The sequence below is a fragment of the Salvelinus fontinalis genome, chromosome 26 (assembly GCF_029448725.1).
Source record: "Salvelinus fontinalis isolate EN_2023a chromosome 26, ASM2944872v1, whole genome shotgun sequence".
Lineage (NCBI taxonomy): Eukaryota > Metazoa > Chordata > Actinopteri > Salmoniformes > Salmonidae > Salvelinus > Salvelinus fontinalis.
Window position 1 is genome coordinate 4,204,364 of NC_074690.1, and position 16,441 is coordinate 4,220,804.

Genomic DNA, 16,441 nt, shown 5'->3' on the forward strand with positions numbered 1-16,441 from the left:
TGAGCTCTTCATCGATTGGCTAGCTAGCTAATCTCAGAGCCCAGTTCTGAATGGTATTTCGAGGCTATATTATAATTAGGAATCGTTATTATGTAATGACATTGTGCTGTAAATTAAGGCTGTATTATATGATTTTAACCCCCAACGTGACAAGAATGTTGTTATAATCATAGCTATATAATTCACTGTCTTTGCTGTCTGTCTTTTACAGGAAGTATTCAACAACACCTATTTCAGTAAATCTAGAGGAATCTCCAATCAATAAAGACCCTCTTTAGAGACCCTCATTGTCAGGAATTACAAATTACATATGAAATTATATGATTGAATGAGCCTCGTGACTATTCCATGGGTCAAGGACAACAGAATCAACTACATCTACCCCCCCCCTCCCATCTCCTCCTCTCCTCCCCTCTCCTCCTCCACCCTTCATCCAACTGCGAACGCGTGAATGGGGACCCATTACAAAACAGCGTCTTGCAGCTCAGCTGTCAACAGTCCACTCAACCTTATCTCCCTGAGCAAGCAGTCATCGGTCGCCGTTCAGATCTTTGAATTTAAAAAAAACAACATTGTACACCATGCGATGAGAACGTCACGAAGACATTGTTGATATTTAGGTTTGAAAAGAAGAAGAAGAAGAAGAAAAGAGACGATGCCTGGTGAAACGCCGCCGCTCCACCAGCGCGCCACTATTGCAGGCCATCTGAAACCACAACAATAGAGATATAATGCCGGGCTTGAGCGTCGTATGCAGCGCCGTTATTGTCCTGTTCGGAGCGGTTTGCAGCGTGTTCATATTCTGTGAGTATCTGATTTATTACGCCGCGATATTACAGTGTGGTTGGCCGGGAATCGACCATGGTGCGCCGGCGGCTGACAAGAGCGCAGACGGGAAGCCAAATGCGGAGGTTCTCCGCGCTATGGTGCTTTCAGACACGCACCTCCTCGGCGCTGTCGGAGGGCACTGGTTCGACAAACTGCGAAGGTAATGGTGATCCTGATAAATAGATCTAACTATGCATTTTATTGTGAAAATAAATAATTGTATGTTTTGCATATACTTTGTGAGCGAGTTTCTGTTATGCAAGGGAATGCATGTGACGCGTGTACAGTGGTTCTTTCGTCCCCGACTCTTCTTATCAGCCAATATCCACGCTGTCTCCAAGGAGATGAGTCGTCAACCACCACAACAGAGCGGCTAATGCATGGTGCACTGAGCTGACAGTGTGTCGGTCTGTCTCTGTGCCACCCAGAGAATGGCAGATGGAACGGGCTTTCCAGACCGCCCTGGCACTGCTCCGACCCGAGGTCGTTTTTATTCTGGGAGACGTGTTCGATGAGGGGAAGTGGAGCTCTCCAAAGGTATGTGCCCATAAAAGCCCGTTAATACAGGGTACACTGCAGCGAATTTTTGGCGTTGTCCAATTGAGATTCGAACCTGTAACTTAGTCTTCGCCATTATGCAAAGAGGATCACACCTGTTGATGCGGAGTCGATGTTATTCTAGCAACAGTAGGCAAACACTGAACAGGTAATAATAGTCCTATTTACTGACTGTATTTATTCCTCTTGTTCCCTACAGGTCTATATAATAGTCCTATAGAGTGACTGTATTTATTCCTCTTGTTCCCTACAGGTCTATATAATAGTCCTATAGAGTGACTGTATTTATTCCTCTTGTTCCCTACAGGTCTATATAATAGTCCTATAGAGTGACTGTATTTATTCCTCTTGTTCCCTACAGGTCTATATAATAGTCCTATTTACTGACTGTATTTATTCCTCCTGTTCCCTACAGGTCTATGTAATAGTCCTATTTACTGACTGTATTTATTCCTCTTGTCCCCTACAGGTCTATGTAATAGTCCTATAGGCTGTATTTATTCCTCCTGTTCCCTACAAGTCTATGTAATAGTCCTATTTACTGACTGTATTTATTCCTCTTGTCCCCTACAGGTCTATGTAATAGTCCTATAGACGACTGTATTTATTCCTCTTGTCCCCTACAGGTCTATGTAATAGTCCTATTTACTGACTGTATTTATTCCTCTTCCTATGTAATAGTCCACTTGCTCTTATTCCCTCCACAGAACTGGGAGGATGATGTCTGTCGTTTCCAGAAGATGTTCAGACACCCCAGAGACACAGAACTGGTAGTTCTGGTTGGAAACCACGACATCGGCTTCCACTACGAGTAGGTTAACATCCATCAGCATGGAGCTGTAGACTCTATACTGTACATACCGTATACTGCAGACTATAATGTACATACAGTATACTGCAGACTATACTGTACATACCGTATACTGCAGACTATATACTGTACATACCGTATACTGCAGAATCTATACTGTACATACCGTATACTGCAGACTCTACTGTACATACTGTATACTGTAGACTATACTGTATATGCCGTATACTGCAGACTATATACTGTACATATCATATACTGCAGAATCTATACTGTACATACCGTATACTGCAAACTATATACTGTACATACCTTATACTGCAGACTATATACTGTACATACCGTATACTGCAGACGCTATACTGTACATACGGTTTACTGCAGACTCCATACTGTACATACCGTATACTGCAGACTATATACTGTACAAACCGTATACTGCAGACTCTATACTGTACATACCGTATACTGCAGACTCTATACTGTACATACCGTATACTGCAGACTCTATACTGTACATACCGTATACTGCAGACGCTATACTGTACATACCGTATACTGCAGACTCTATACTGTACATATCGTATACTGCAGACTCTATACTGTACATACCGTATACTGCAGACTCTATACTGTACATACCGTATACTGCAGATGCTATACTGTACATACCGTATACTGCAGACTCTATACTGTACATACCGTATACTGCAGACGCTATACTGTACATACCGTATACTGCAGACTCTATACTGTACATATCGTATACTGCAGACTCTATACTGTACATACCGTATACTGCAGACTCTACATACCATACACTGTATCCCAGGTCCATTCTCTAAACCTGGCTTATGAATGTTGTTAAGTCAATGAGGCCTATTCAAATTGTATGTTTTTACCTTCTACAGTAATTTACAGATTGCAGAATGACCAAAGCATACTGTGGAATAGTGAAACGATTCAACATGTAGAGTATAGGACTAGTACTGTACAGTATAGGACTAGTACTGTGCAGTATATGACTAGTAACTAGTACTGGGCGGTATATGACTAGTACTGGGCGGCATAGGACTAGTACTGTGCAGTATATGACTAGTACTGGGCAGTATTTGACTAGTACTGGGCGGTATAGGACAAGTACTGTGCAGTATAGGTCTAGAACTGTGCAGTATAGGTCTAGTACTGTGCAGTATAGGACTAGTACTGTACAGTATAGGACTAGTACTGTAGAGTATAGGACTAGTACTGTACAGTATAGAACTAGTACTGTGCAGTATAGGTCTAGTACTGTAGAGTATAGGACTAGTACTGTGCAGTATAGGACTAGTACTGTAGAGTATAGGACTAGTACTGTACAGTATATGACTAGTACTGTAGAGTATAGGACTAGTACTGTAGAGTGTAGGACTAGTACTGTGCAGTATAGGCCTAGTACTGTACAGTATAGGCCTAGTACTGTAGAGTACAGGACTAGTACTGTAGAGTATAGTACTAGTACTGTACAGTATAGGACTAGTACTGTGCAGTATAGGACTAGTACTGTGCAGTATAGGCCTAGTACTGTACAGTATAGGCCTAGTACTGTAGAGTAAAGGACCAGTACTGTAGAGTATAGTACTAGTACTGTAGAGTATAGGAATAGTACTGTACAGTATATGACTAGTACTGCACAGTATAGGACTAGTACTGTAGAGTATAGGTCTAGTACTGTAGAGTATAGGACTAGCATTGTAGAGTATAGGACTAGTACCGTGCAGTATAGGACTAGTACTGTACAGTATTAGACTAGTACTGTACAGTATTAGACTAGTATTGTGCAGTATAGGACTAGTACTGTACAGTATATGCCTAGTACTGTAGAGTATAGGACTAGTACCGTGCAGTATAGGACTAGTACTGTGCAGTATAGGCCTAGTACTGTAGAGTATAGGACTATTACTGTACAGTATAGAACTAGTACTGTACAGTATAGGACTAGTACTATGCAGTAAAGGACTAGTACTGTGCAGTATAGGACTAGTACTGTATAGTATAGTACAGTACTGTAGAGCATAGGACTAGTACTGTATAGTATAGTACTAGTACTGTAGAGTATAGGACTAGTACTGTACAGTATATGACTAGTACTGCACAGTATAGGACTAGTACTGTAGAGCATAGGACTAGTACTGTATAGTATAGTACTAGTACTGTAGAGTATAGGACTAGTACTTTGCAGTATTTGACTAGTACTGTGCAGTATAGGCCTAGTACTGTAGAGTATAGGACTAGTACTGTGCAGTAAAGGACTAGTACTGTAGAGTATAGGACTAGTACTGTACAGTATAGGATTAGTGCTGTGCAGTATAGGAATTGTACTGTGCAGTATAGGACTAGTACTGTAGAGTATAGGACTAGTACTGTAGAGTATAGGACTAGTACTGTAGAGTATAGGACTAGTACTGTACAGTATATGACTAGTACTGTACAGTATTAGACTAGTATTGTACAGTATAGGTCTAGGTCTGTGCAGTATAGGACTAGTACTGTACAGTATATGCCTAGTACTGTAGAGTATAGGCAAGTACTGTAGAGTATAGGACTAGTACCGTGCAGTATAGGACTAGTACTGTACAGTATAGGACTAGTACTGTAGAGTATAGGACTAGTACTGTAGAGTGTAGGACTAGTACTGTGCAGTATAGGCCTAGTACTGTACAGTATATGCCTAGTACTGTAGAGTACAGACTAGTACTGTAGAGTATAGTACTAGTACTGTACAGTATAGGACTAGTACTGTACAGTATAGGACTAGTACTGTGCAGTATAGGACTAGTGCTGTAGAGTATAGGACTATTACTGTACAGTATAGAACTAGTACTGTACAGTATAGGACTAGTACTATGCAGTAAAGGACTAGTACTGTGCAGTATAGGACTAGTACTGTATAGTATAGTACAGTACTGTAGAGCATAGGACTAGTACTGTATAGTATAGTACTAGTACTGTAGAGTATAGGACTAGTACTTTGCAGTATTTGACTAGTACTGTGCAGTATAGGCCTAGTACTGTAGAGTATAGGACTAGTACTGTGCAGTAAAGGACTAGTACTGTAGAGTATAGGACTAGTACTGTACAGTATAGGATTAGTGCTGTGCAGTATAGGAATTGTACTGTGCAGTATAGGACTAGTACTGTAGAGTATAGGACTAGTACTGTAGAGTATAGGACTAGTACTGTAGAGTATAGGACTAGTACTGTACAGTATATGACTAGTACTGTACAGTATTAGACTAGTATTGTACAGTATAGGTCTAGGTCTGTGCAGTATAGGACTAGTACTGTACAGTATATGCCTAGTACTGTAGAGTATAGGCAAGTACTGTAGAGTATAGGACTAGTACCGTGCAGTATAGGACTAGTACTGTACAGTATAGGACTAGTACTGTAGAGTATAGGACTAGTACTGTAGAGTGTAGGACTAGTACTGTGCAGTATAGGCCTAGTACTGTACAGTATATGCCTAGTACTGTAGAGTACAGACTAGTACTGTAGAGTATAGTACTAGTACTGTACAGTATAGGACTAGTACTGTACAGTATAGGACTAGTACTGTGCAGTATAGGACTAGTGCTGTACAGTATAGGACTAGTACTGTGCAGTATAGGCCTAGTACTGGGCAGTATTTGACAAGTACTGGGCGGTATAGGACTAGTACTGTGAAGTATAGGACTAGTACTTTGCAGTATTTGACCAGTACTGTGCAGTATAGGACTAGTACTGTAGAGTATAGAACTAGTACTGTGCAGTATAGGATTACTGCTGTGCAGTATAGGACTAGTACTGTGCAGTATAGGACTAGTACTGTAGAGTATAGGACTAGTACTGTAGAGTATAGGACTAGTACTGTAGAGTATAGGACTAGTACTGTGTAGTATAGGACTAGTACTGTACAGTATAGGACTAGTACTGTAGAGTATAGGACTAGTACTGTACAGTATAGGATTAGTGCTGTGCAGTATAGGACTAGTACTGTGCAGTATAGGACTAGTACTGTAGAGTATAGGACTAGTACTGTAGAGTATAGGACTAGTACTGTAGAGTATAGGACTAGTACTGTGCAGTATAGGACTAGTACTGTGCAGTATAGGACTAGTACTGGGCAGTATAGGACTAGTACTGTGCAGTATAGGACTAGTACTGTGTAGTATAGGACTAGTACTGTACAGTATAGGACTAGTACTGTAGAATATAGGACTAGTACTGTAGAGTATAGGACTAGTGCTGTACAGTATAGGATGAGTGCTGTGCAGTATAGGACTAGTACTGTGCAGTATAGGACTAGTACTGTAGAGTATAGGACTAGTACTGTAGAGTATAGGACTAGTACTGTGTAGTATAGGACTAGTACTGTACAGTATAGGACTAGTACTGTAGAGTATAGGACTAGTACTGTGCAGTATAGGAATAGTACTGTGCAGTATAGGACTAGTACTGGGCAGTATAGGACTAGTACTGTACAGTATAGGACTAGTACTGGGCAGTATAGGACTAGTACTGGGCAGTATAGGACTAGTACTGTGTAGTATAGGACTAGTACTGTGTAGTATAGGACTAGTACTGTGCAGTATAGGACTAGTACGGTAGAGTATAGGACTAGTACTGTGCAGTATAGGACTAGTACTGGGCAGTATAGGACTAGTACTGTGTAGTATAGGACTAGTACTGTGCAGTATAGGACTAGTACTGTACAGTATAGGACTAGTACGGTAGAGTATATCACTAGTACTGTAGAGTATATCACTAGTACTGTACAGTATAGGACTAGTACTGTACAGTAAAGGACTAGTACTGTACAGTATAGGACTAGTACTGGGCAGTATAGGACTAGTACTGGGCGGTATAGGACTAGTACTGTGCAGTATAGGACTAGTACTGGGCAGTATTTGACTAGTACTGGGCGGTATATGACTAGTACTGGGCGGTAGAGGACTAGTACTGTGCAGTATAGGACTAGTACTGGGCGGTATAGGACTAGTACTGTGCAGTATAGGACTAGTACTGTAGAGTGTAGGACTAGTACTGTGCAGTATAGGCCTAGTACTGTACAGTATAGGCCTAGTACTGTAGAGTACAGACTAGTACTGTAGAGTATAGGACTAGTACTGTAGAGTGTAGGACTAGTACTGTGCAGTATAGGCCTAGTACTGTACAGTATAGGCCTAGTACTGTAGAGTACAGACTAGTACTGTAGAGTATAGTACTAGTACTGTACAGTATAGGACTAGTACTGTAGAGTATAGGACTAGTACTGTGCAGTATAGGACTAGTGCTGTACAGTATAGGACTAGTACTGTGCAGTATAGGACTAGTAATGTGCAGTATAGGACTAGTGCTGTACAGTATAGGACTAGTACTGTGCAGTATAGGACTAGTGCTGTACAGTATAGGACTAGTACTGTGCAGTATAGGACTAGTACTGTGCAGTATAGGACTAGTGCTGTACAGTATAGGACTAGTACTGTGCAGTATAGGCCTAGTACTTGGCAGTATTTGACTAGTACTGGGCGGTATAGGACTAGTACTGTGAAGTATAGTACTAGTACTGTCGAGTATAGGACTAGTACTTTGCAGTATTTGACTAGTACTGTGCAGTATAGGACTAGTACTGTGGAGTATAGGACTAGTACTGTACAGTATAGGATTAGTGCTGTGCAGTATAGGACTAGTACTGTGCAGTATAGGACTAGTACTGTAGATTATAGGACTAGTACTGTAGAGTATAGGACTAGTACTGTGTAGTATAGGACTAGTACTGTACAGTATAGGACTAGTACTGTAGAGTATAGGACAAGTACTATAGAGTATAGGACTAGTACTGTACAGTATAGGATTAGTGCTGTGCAGTATAGGACTAGTACTGTGCAGTATAGGACTAGTACTGTAGATCATAGGACTAGTACTGTAGAGTATAGGACTAGTACTGTGTAGTATAGGACTAGTACTGTACAGTATAGGACTAGTACTGTAGAGTATAGGACTAGTACTGTGCAGTATAGGACTAGTACTGTGCAGTATAGGACTAGTACTGTGCAGTATAGGACTAGTACTGTAGAGTATAGGACTAGTACTGTAGAGTATAGGACTAGTACTGTGTAGTATAGGACTAGTACTGTACAGTATAGGACTAGTACTGTAGAGTATAGGACTAGTACTGTAGAGTATAGGACTAGTACTGTAGAGCATAGGACTAGTACTGTACAGTATAGGATTAGTGCTGTGCAGTATAGGACTAGTACTGTGCAGTATAGGACTAGTACTGTAGAGTATAGGACTAGTACTGTAGAGTATAGGACTATTACTGTGTAGTATAGGACTAGTACTGTACAGTATAGGACTAGTACTGTAGAGTATAGGACTAGTACTGTGCAGTATAGGACTAGTACTGTGCAGTATAGGACTAGTACTGGGCAGTATAGGACTAGTACTGTACAGTATAGGACTAGTACTGGGCAGTATAGGACTAGTACTGGGCAGTATAGGACTAGTACTGTGTAGTATAGGACTAGTACTGTGTAGTATAGGACTAGTACTGTGTAGTATAGGACTAGTACTGTGCAGTATAGGACTAGTACGGTAGAGTATAGGACTAGTACTGTGCAGTATAGGACTAGTACTGGGCAGTATAGGACTAGTACTGTGTAGTATAGGACTAGTACTGTGCAGTATAGGACTAGTACTGTACAGTATAGGAGTAGTACGGTAGAGTATATCACTAGTACTGTAGAGTATATCACTAGTACTGTACAGTATAGGACTAGTACTGTACAGTAAAGGACTAGTACTGTACAGTATAGGACTAGTACTGGGCAGTATAGGACTAGTACTGGGCGGTATAGGACTGGTACTGTGCAGTATAGGACTAGTACTGGGCAGTATTTGACTAGTACTGGGCGGTATATGACTAGTACTGGGCGGTAGAGGACTAGTACTGTGCAGTATAGGACTTGTACTGGGCGGTATAGGACTAGTACTGTGCAGTATAGGAATAGTACTGGGCAGTATTTGACTAGTACTGGGCGGTATAGGACTAGTACTGTGCAGTATATGACTAGTAATGGGCAGATTATGACTAGTACTGGGCGGTATAGGACTAGTACTGTGCAGTATAGGACTAGTACTGGGCAGTATAGGACTAGTACTGGGCGGTATAGGACTAGTACTGTGCAGTATAGGACTAGTGCTGTACAGTATAGGACTAGTACTGTGGAGTATAGACTAGTACTGTACAGTATATGACTAGTACTGTAGAGTATAGGACTAGTACTGTACAATATAGGACTAGTACTGTGCAGTATATGACTAGTACTGGGCAGTATAGGACTAGTACTGTAGAGTAAAGGGCCAGTACTGTAGAGTATAATACCAGTACTGTAGAGTATAGGACTAGTACTTTACAGTATATGACTAGTACTGCACAGTATAGGACTAGTACTGTAGAGCATAGGACTAGTACTGTATAGTATAGTACTAGTACTGTTGAGTATAGGACTCGTACTGTACAGTATAGGACAAGAACTGTAGAGTATAGGACTAGTACTGTGCAGTATAGGACTAGTACTGTACAGTATAGGACTAGCACTGCAGAGTATAGGACTAGTACTGTAGAGTATAGGACTAGCACTGCAGAGTATAGGACTAGTACTGTGCAGTATAGGACTAGTACTGTACAGTATAGGACTAGTACTGTAGAGTATAGGACTAGTACTGTGCAGTATAGGACTAGTACTGTACAGTATAGGACTAGTACTGTAGAGTATAGGACTAGTACTGCAGAGTATGGGACTAGTACTGTAGAGTATAGGACTAGTACTGTACAGTATATGACTAGTACTGTACAGTATATGACTAGTACTGTAGAGTATAGGACTAGTACTGTAGAGTATAGGACTAGTACTGTGCAGTATAGGACTAGTAATGTAAAGTATAGGACTAGTACTGTACAGTATAGGACTAGTACTGCAGAGTATAGGACTAGTACTGTAGAGTATAGGACTAGCACTGCAGAGTATAGGACTAGTACTGTAGAGTATAGGACTAGTACTGTGCAGTATAGGACTAGTACTGTACAGTATAGGACTAGTACTGTAGAGTATAGGACTAGTACTGTGCAGTATAGGACTAGTACTGTACAGTATAGGACTAGTACTGTAGAGTATAGGACTAGTACTGCAGAGTATAGGACTAGTACTGTAGAGTATAGGACTAGTACTGTGCAGTATAGGACTAGTACTGTACAGTATAGGACTAGTACTGTACAGTATAGGACTAGTACTGTAGAGTATAGGACTAGTACTGTACAGTATAGGACTAGTACTGTACAGTATATGACTTGTACTGTGTAGTATAGGACTAGTACTGTACAGTATTAGACTAGTACTGTATAGTATAGTACTAGTACTGTAGAGTATAGGACTAGTACTTTGCAGTATTTGACTAGTACTGTGCAGTATAGGCCTAGTACTGTAGAGTATAGGACTAGTACTGTGCAGTAAAGGACTAGTACTGTGCAGTATAGGACTAGTACTGTAGAGTATCGGACTAGTACTGTACAGTATAGGATTAGTGCTGTGCAGTATAGGACTAGTACTGTGCAGTATAGGACTAGTACTATAGAGTATAGGACAAGTACTGTAGAGTATAGGACTAGTACTGTAGAGTATAGGACTAGTACTGTACAGTATATGACTAGTACTGTACAGTATTAGACTAGTATTGTACAGTATAGGTCTAGTACTGTGCAGTATAGGACTAGTACTGTACAGTATATGCCTAGTATTGTACAGTATAGGCAAGTACTGTAGAGTATAGGACTAGTACCGTGCAGTATAGGCCTAGTACTGTACAGTATAGGCCTAGTACTGTAGAGTACAGGACTAGTACTGTAGAGTATAGTACTAGTACTGTACAGTATAGGACTAGTGCTGTACAGTATAGGACTAGTACAGTGCAGTATAGGCCTAGTACTGGGCAGTATATGACTAGTACTGGGCAGTATATGACTAGTACTGTGCAGTATATGACTAGTACTGGGCGGTATAGGACTAGTACTGTGCAGTATAGGACTAGTACTTACTGGGCAGTATTTGACTAGTACTGGGCGGTATAGGACTAGGACTGTGCAGTATAGGACTAGTACTGTAGAGTGTAGGACTAGTACTGTGCAGCATAGGCCTAGTACTGTACAGTATAGGCCTAGTACTGTAGAGTACAGGACTAGTACTGTAGAGTACATGACTAGTACTGTAGAGTATAGTACTAGTACTGTACAGTATAGGACTAGTGCTGTACAGTATAGGACTAGTACAGTGCAGTATAGGCCTAGTACTTGGCAGTATATGACTAGTACTGGGCAGTATATGACTAGTACTGTGCAGTATATGACTAGTACTGGGCGGTATAGGACTAGTACTGTGCAGTATAGGACTAGTACTTACTGGGCAGTATTTGACTAGTACTGGGCGGTATAGGACTAGGACTGTGCAGTATTTGACTAGTAATGGGCAGTATATGACTAGTACTGGGCGGTATAGGACTAGTACTGTGAAGTATAGTACTAGTACTGTGCAGTATAGGACTAGTACTGTGCAGTATAGGACTAGTACTGTGCAGTATAGGTCTAGTACTGGGCAGTATAGGACTAGTACTGGGCAGTATAGGACTAGTACTGTGCAGTATAGGACTAGTACTGTGCAGTATAGGACTAGTACTGTGCAGTATAGGACTAGTACTGTGCAGTATAGGTCTAGTACTGTGCAGTATAGGTCTAGTACTGTGCAGTATAGGTCTAGTACTGTGCAGTATAGGTCTAGTACTGTGCAATCGCCTCTGTTCTTGAACATTGTTGATACATGATGTATTGTATGAAAATAGTTTAACCTTCAAAAGAAGCCAATGAAAAGTCTCACAGAATAATGATGGGAAACGGCTTGTCTGGACTTCCCTCTAACCTCTGGCTTGGTGCCATCTCCTCCTCCTCCTGAAGAATGGACTGGTTCAAGTTACAGCGCTTTGAGAAGGCCTTCAACACCACCTCCACCAGAATGGTCACCAAGAAAGGAGTAAAGTAAGTCTCTCTACTGTATAAACCCTGAGGTGTTGTCTCTCTACTGTATAAACCCTGAGGTGTTGTCTCTGTCTCTCTACTGTATAAACCCTGAGGTGTTGTCTCTCTACTGTATAAACCCTGAGGTGTTGTCTCTCTACTGTATAAACCCTGAGGTGTTGTCTCTCTACTGTATAAACCCTGAGGTGTTGTCTCTCTACTGTATAAACCCTGAGGTGTTGTCTCTGTCTCTCTACTGTATAAACCCTGAGGTGTTGTCTCTCTACTGTATAAACCCTGAGGTGTTGTCTCTGTCTCTCTACTGTATAAACCCTGAGGTGTTGTCTCTCTACTGTATAAACCCTGAGGTGTTGTCTCTCTACTGTATAAACCCTGAGGTGTTGTCTCTGTCTCTCTACTGTATAAACCCTGAGGTGTTGTCTCTCTACTGTATAAACCCCGAGGTGTTGTCTCTCTACTGTATAAACCCCGAGGTGTTGTCTCTCTACTGTATAAACCCTGAGGTGTTGTCTCTCTACTGTATAAACCCTGAGGTGTTGTCTCTGTCTCTCTACTGTATAAACCCTGAGGTGTTGTGTCTGTCTCTCTACTGTATAAACCCTGAGGTGTTGTCTCTCTACTGTATAAACCCTGAGGTGTTGTCTCTGTCTCTCTACTGTATAAACCCTGAGGTGTTGTCTCTCTACTGTATAAACACTGAGGTGTTGTCTCTCTACTGTATAAACCCTGAGGTGTTGTCTCTGTCTCTCTACTGTATAAACCCTGAGGTGTTGTCTCTGTCTCTCTACTGTATAAACCCTGAGGTGTTGTCTCTGTCTCTCTACTGTTTAAACCCTGAGGTGTTGTCTCTCTACTGTATAAACCCTGAGGTGTTGTCTCTCTACTGTATAAACCCTGAGGTGTTGTCTCTGTCTCTCTACTGTATAAACCCTGAGGTGTTGTCTCTCTACTGTATAAACCCTGAGGTGTTGTCTCTGTCTCTCTACTGTATAAACCCTGAGGTGTTGTCTCTCTACTGTATAAACCCTGAGGTGTTGTCTCTGTCTCTCTACTGTATAAACCCTGAGGTGTTGTCTCTGTCTCTCTACTGTATAAACCCTGAGGTGTTGTCTCTGTCTCTCTACTGTATAAACCCTGAGGTGTTGTCTCTCTACTGTATAAACCCTGAGGTGTTGTCTCTGTCTCTCTACTGTATAAACCCTGAGGTGTTGTCTCTCTACTATATAAACCCTGAGGTGTTGTCTCTCTACTGTATAAACCCTGAGGTGTTGTCTCTCTACTGTATAAACCCTGAGGTGTTGTCTCTCTACTATATAAACCCTGAGGTGTTGTCTCTCTACTGTATAAACCCTGAGGTGTTGTCTCTGTCTCTCTACTGTATAAACCCTGAGGTGTTGTCTCTGTCTCTCTACTGTATAAACCCTGAGGTGTTGTCTCTCTACTGTATAAACCCTGAGGTGTTGTCTCTGTCTCTCTACTGTATAAACCCTGAGGTGTTGTCTCTGTCTCTCTACTGTATAAACCCTGAGGTGTTGTCTCTCTACTGTATAAACCCTGAGGTGTTGTCTCTGTCTCTCTACTGTATAAACCCTGAGGTGTTGTCTCTCTACTGTATAAACCCTGAGGTGTTGTCTCTCTACTGTATAAACCCTGAGGTGTTGTCTCTCTACTGTATAAACCCTGAGGTGTTGTCTCTCTACTGTATAAACCCTGAGGTGTTGTCTCTCTACTGTATAAACCCTGAGGTGTTGTCTCTCTACTGTATAAACCCTGAGGTGTTGTCTCTCTACTGTATAAACCCTGAGGTGTTGTCTCTGTCTCTCTACTGTATAAACCCTGAGGTGTTGTCTCTCTACTGTATAAACCCTGAGGTGTTGTCTCTCTACTGTATAAACCCTGAGGTGTTGTCTCTCTACTGTATAAACCCTGAGGTGTTGTCCCTCTACTGTATAAACCCTGAGGTGTTGTCTCTGTCCCTCTACTGTATAAACCCTGAGGTGTTGTCTCTGTCTCTCTACTGTATAAACCCTGAGGTGTTGTCTCTCTACTGTATAAACCCTGAGGTGTTGTCTCTCTACTGTATAAACCCTGAGGTGTTGTCTCTGTCTCTCTACTGTATAAACCCTGAGGTGTTGTCTCTGTCTCTCTACTGTATAAACCCTGAGGTGTTGTCTCTCTACTGTATAAACCCTGAGGTGTTGTCTCTGTCTCTCTACTGTATAAACCCTGAGGTGTTGTCTCTGTCTCTCTACTGTTTAAACCCTGAGGTGTTGTCTCTCTACTGTATAAACCCTGAGGTGTTGTCTCTGTCTCTCTACTGTATAAACCCTGAGGTGTTGTCTCTGTCTCTCTACTGTTTAAACCCTGAGGTGTTGTCTCTGTCTCTCTACTGTATAAACCCTGAGGTGTTGTCTCTCTACTGTATAAACCCTGAGGTGTTGTCTCTCTACTGTATAAACCCTGAGGTGTTGTCTCTCTACTGTATAAACCCTGAGGTGTTGTCTCTCTACTGTATCAACCCTGAGGTGTTGTCTCTGTCTCTCTACTGTATAAACCCTGAGGTGTTGTCTCTGTCTCTCTACTGTATAAACCCTGAGGTGTTGTCTCTGTCTCTCTACTGTATAAACCCTGAGGTGTTGTCTCTGTCTCTCTACTGTATAAACCCTGAGGTGTTGTCTCTCTACTGTATAAACCCTGAGGTGTTGTCTCTGTCTCTCTACTGTATAAACCCTGAGGTGTTGTCTCTGTCTCTCTACTGTATAAACCCTGAGGTGTTGTCTCTGTCTCTCTACTGTATAAACCCTGAGGTGTTGTCTCTCTACTGTATAAACCCTGAGGTGTTGTCTCTGTCTCTCTACTGTATAAACCCTGAGGTGTTGTCTCTGTCTCTCTACTGTATAAACCCTGAGGTGTTGTCTCTGTCTCTCTACTGTATAAACCCTGAGGTGTTGTCTCTCTACTGTATAAACCCTGAGGTGTTGTCTCTCTACTGTATAAACCCTGAGGTGTTGTCTCTCTACTGTATAAACCCTGAGGTGTTGTCTCTCTACTGTATAAACCCTGAGGTGTTGTCTCTGTCTCTCTACTGTATAAACCCTGAGGTGTTGTCTCTGTCTCTCTACTGTATAAACCCTGAGGTGTTGTCTCTCTACTGTATAAACCCTGAGGTGTTGTCTCTGTCTCTCTACTGTATAAACCCTGAGGTGTTGTCTCTCTACTGTATAAACCCTGAGGTGTTGTCTCTCTACTGTATAAACCCTGAGGTGTTGTCTCTGTCTCTCTACTGTATAAACCCTGAGGTGTTGTCTCTCTACTGTATAAACCCTGAGGTGTTGTCTCTCTACTGTATAAACCCTGAGGTGTTGTCTCTGTCTCTCTACTGTATAAACCCTGAGGTGTTGTCTCTGTCTCTCTACTGTATAAACCCTGAGGTGTTGTCTCTGTCTCTCTACTGTATAAACCCTGAGGTGTTGTCTCTCTACTGTATAAACCCTGAGGTGTTGTCTCTCTACTGTATAAACCCTGAGGTGTTGTCTCTACTGTATAAACCCTGAGGTGTTGTCTCTCTACTGTATAAACCCTGAGGTGTTGTCTCTACTGTATAAACCCTGAGGTGTTGTCTCTACTGTATAAACCCTGAGGTGTTGTCTCTCTACTGTATAAACCCTGAGGTGTTGTCTCTACTGTATAAACCCTGAGGTGTTGTCTCTACTGTATAAACCCTGAGGTGTTGTCTCTGTCTCTCTACTGTATAAACCCTGAGGTGTTGTCTCTCTACTGTATAAACCCTGAGGTGTTGTCTCTCTACTGTATAAACCCTGAGGTGTTGTCTCTGTCTCTCTACTGTATAAACCCTGAGGTGTTGTCTCTCTACTGTATAAACCCTGAGGTGTTGTCTCTCTACTGTATAAACCCTGAGGTGTTGTCTCTCTACTGTATAAACCCTGAGGTGTTGTCTCTCTACTGTATAAACCCTGAGGTGTTGTCTCTCTACTGTATAAACCCTGAGGTGTTGTCTCTCTACTGTATAAACCCTAAGGTGTTGTCTCTCTACTGTATAAACCCTGAGGTGTTGTCTCTCTACTGTATAAACCCTGAGGTGTTGTCTCTCTACTGTATAAACCCTGAGGTGTTGT

General features: G+C 41.8%; 1 protein-coding gene across 1 annotated transcript in view; it reads left to right on the top strand.

Moving 5' to 3' along the window:
* Positions 1–401: 401 nt before the first annotated feature.
* The window catches only part of LOC129823563 (metallophosphoesterase 1-like), a 152,951-nt gene continuing 136,911 nt past the window's right edge, over positions 402–16,441 (top strand). The window contains exons 1-4 of the mRNA XM_055882391.1: positions 402–988; positions 1,257–1,365; positions 2,094–2,197; positions 12,225–12,305. Coding sequence (XP_055738366.1) covers positions 732–988; positions 1,257–1,365; positions 2,094–2,197; positions 12,225–12,305 — 551 coding nt within the window. The 5' untranslated portion in view covers positions 402–731. The remainder of the gene's footprint in view (positions 989–1,256; positions 1,366–2,093; positions 2,198–12,224; positions 12,306–16,441) is intronic.